This window comes from Elephantulus edwardii, unplaced genomic scaffold (genome assembly GCF_000299155.1).
Source record: "Elephantulus edwardii isolate Elephantulus edwardi_28Jun2011 unplaced genomic scaffold, EleEdw1.0 scaffold00130, whole genome shotgun sequence".
Lineage (NCBI taxonomy): Eukaryota > Metazoa > Chordata > Mammalia > Macroscelidea > Macroscelididae > Elephantulus > Elephantulus edwardii.
In genome coordinates, this window is record NW_006399880.1 from 3,738,270 (window position 1) to 3,741,009 (window position 2,740).

Here is a 2,740-nt window from a genome sequence, read left to right on the forward strand (position 1 = left end):
TTGTATCATTTGCATAATGTAGGTTGTTGGTGAGTCTTCCTCCAATCCTGATGCCACCTTCCTCCTCATAGAGTCCAGCCTCCTGGATGATCTGTTGTGCATACAGATGGAAAAGGTCTGGAGACAAGATGCATCCCTGATGCACTCCTTTCCTGATTTTGAACATACAGTGTTTCCTTGCTCTGTTCTGATGACTGTTTCTTGGTCGTGGTTTCCCATGAGCACAATCAAATGTTCTGGGAATTCCATTCTCCTCAAGGTTAGCCACAATTAGTTGTGATCTATACACTCATATGCCTTTGCATCATTGGTGAAACACAGACATTTCTCTGGTCCTCTTTGCTTTCTGCCAAGATCTATCTGACAATAATGTCTCTAGTGTCACAACCTCTTCTAAACACAGCTTGTATTTCCGGTTGTTGTTGTTGTGTACCATAGAGTCAGAACTGACCCATAGCTGGTGGATTTTCAGAGGCAGTTAATCACAAGGGAGGAGATTGTCCATTTTTCTACCACAGAGCAACTGGTGCCCTCGAACCACGTGTCTTCAGGATTGTAGCACAGCTTCTTGCTACTAGGACAAATAAAAATTATGTAATAGATGTTGTTTTTATGGGACTCATAGACTTCTAAAATTAGAGAATCATTGAACTCTAAAGCTAAGCAAGGCTTGAATGCAGAGATTTTGCACTCTTGGAACATAGGTTACAGAACTGTAATGTAAATAAGGGAATCCCGCTGCATGATGAATGTGCACAGCATGTTGCAGGGAGAGAGATGGGCACCACTGCCTAGCCCCAGCTCCATTCCATGGAGGACTGTGGATTTGAAGTTATTAGATCTTCTGAGTCTCTAAGAGAAGCCAAACAAACCTCCTAAATCTTAAATGTTAGGCTTTTAAGTAAAATGTTTAAGAAAAATACCATACAGGGCAAAGAAAACAGATCGATAGGCTGATGGTTGTTGATGACTGAAGTTGGAGACCTCTCCATTTTTGTGGTGTCTAGTCCATCCTCTGTTCTGTGCAGAAGTTCCCTCTCAGCTGTTGGTAGTCCAAGGTGAAAGAGAGAACTCTCACCAGGTCCCATCTGGGGCCCAGCAGCATCTGGAACACACTGATCCTCATAATCCTTATTCATGGGAAATATTAATGACTTAATCCCTCAAGCTTACTCCCTCTCTTGCGTGGCCATCTCAGTGAAGTTTACAAAGACCCAGTGAAGTCCAGATTGGAGTAGATAGACTACATTTGAACTTATTTTCTGTAAACTGCAGCCTCAGTCTCTCCACAGAAGTAGTCCGTTGGATTCCCAGCCATGCCGGACGTAACTGAGGAAGAGGTGGAAAAGTTCCTGGACTCAAATATTGGCTTTGCTAAACAGTACTATGACCTCCACTACCGAGCCAAGGTCATTTCAGACCTCCTTGGAGCCAAGGAGGCTGCAGTGGACCTCAGCACCTACCATGCACTGAGCAGTGTGGAGGAGAGTGAAATCATCTTCGACCTCCTTCGGGACTTTCAGGAGAATTTACAAACTGAGAAAAGCATCTTCAATGTCATGAAGAAGCTGTGTTTCCTCCTGCAGGCAGATCGAATGAGTCTCTTCATGTACAGGACCCGGAATGGCATTGGGGAGCTAGCCACCCGGCTCTTCAACGTCCACAAGGATGCAGTTCTGGAGGAGTGCCTGGTGGTACCCGACTCAGAGATTGTCTTCCCTCTGGACATGGGCGTGGTGGGCCATGTTGCACACTCCAAAAAGATTGCCAACGTCCCCAACACAGGAGAGGTACTCCCCCCCCCCTTAGAGAATGGTTCAAAGGGCAGTGAGAAATGATTCCTCGTGTTCTGGGGTTCAAGAAGGGTGGGAAAGAGTCAATGCCAAGACTGGTTATAGATATGACTTAGTGCTGGACTTATTTATAACTTTTGTACTCTATATACTTTTCTCTACCTCAATGCTAATAGTTGACATAAAGTTGAATCCAACTCCTATGGTTGTATAAAGAGTCTGACTGTCACTAATTCCACAAAAGGGAACAGTCCCATCAACAACATCTGCAGCACAAAACCAATTCCTATCGCATCCCTTTCCCCCAAGGCCCTGTCTCTATTTCTACTAATTCTAATACCAACAATCCCTCCCAGACCTCTCTTTACCACTGGGCACACTAATCCACTGCAATGAGAACTCATTGAGTTGTATGGAGTTCCCAGAACTCATTAAGTTGTACTTAGTATTTTTAATAGTTTCATTAGGGTAGTTAACATTTTAGAATTCAGGTTAGAAACAGGATCCACTTCTTTGGTTAGGATAACATCTCAAGCATGTTCACAGGGCGTTCGACTTTCAGACTTGAGGATTTAGGTTTGTGTTACAAACTCTTTTAATCCTGCCAATTATGACAGGACTCCAGCAAATTTAGGTGAAGTCCCTGTCTCTGGCTCCACAGCATAAACAGTCTCAGGTCAACTGTATCTCATGTCTCTGATTCTTCACTGTTGCTCCTCCCTCTTGCACAGGAATCTTTCTGGCTCTGAAAGATGTGGGCTGTGTTTTCTGCTTCTTCCCTCTTGTTGGTAGTGAGAATCCCAGTATCTGCCACAGAACCTGTTCAATTTAAACCTGATAAGATTTGATTGCGCTAATGCAAAACCTATACTTGGACCAGGAGGCAGTCGTCAGAACAGAGCAAGGAGACACTACATGGTTCAAAATCAAGAAGGGGGTCCGTCAGG

The 2,740-nt window shown here is 44.2% G+C and overlaps 1 protein-coding gene across 2 annotated transcripts in view; it reads left to right on the plus strand.

Annotated features, from left to right (window-relative positions):
* Positions 1–1,206: 1,206 nt before the first annotated feature.
* The window catches only part of PDE6A (phosphodiesterase 6A, cGMP-specific, rod, alpha), a 121,973-nt gene continuing 120,439 nt past the window's right edge, over positions 1,207–2,740 (plus strand). For both annotated transcript variants that reach the window (XM_006893703.1, XM_006893704.1), the window contains exon 1: positions 1,207–1,790. In XM_006893703.1, the coding sequence (XP_006893765.1) occupies positions 1,317–1,790 (474 nt within the window). In that variant the 5' untranslated portion in view covers positions 1,207–1,316. The remainder of the gene's footprint in view (positions 1,791–2,740) is intronic.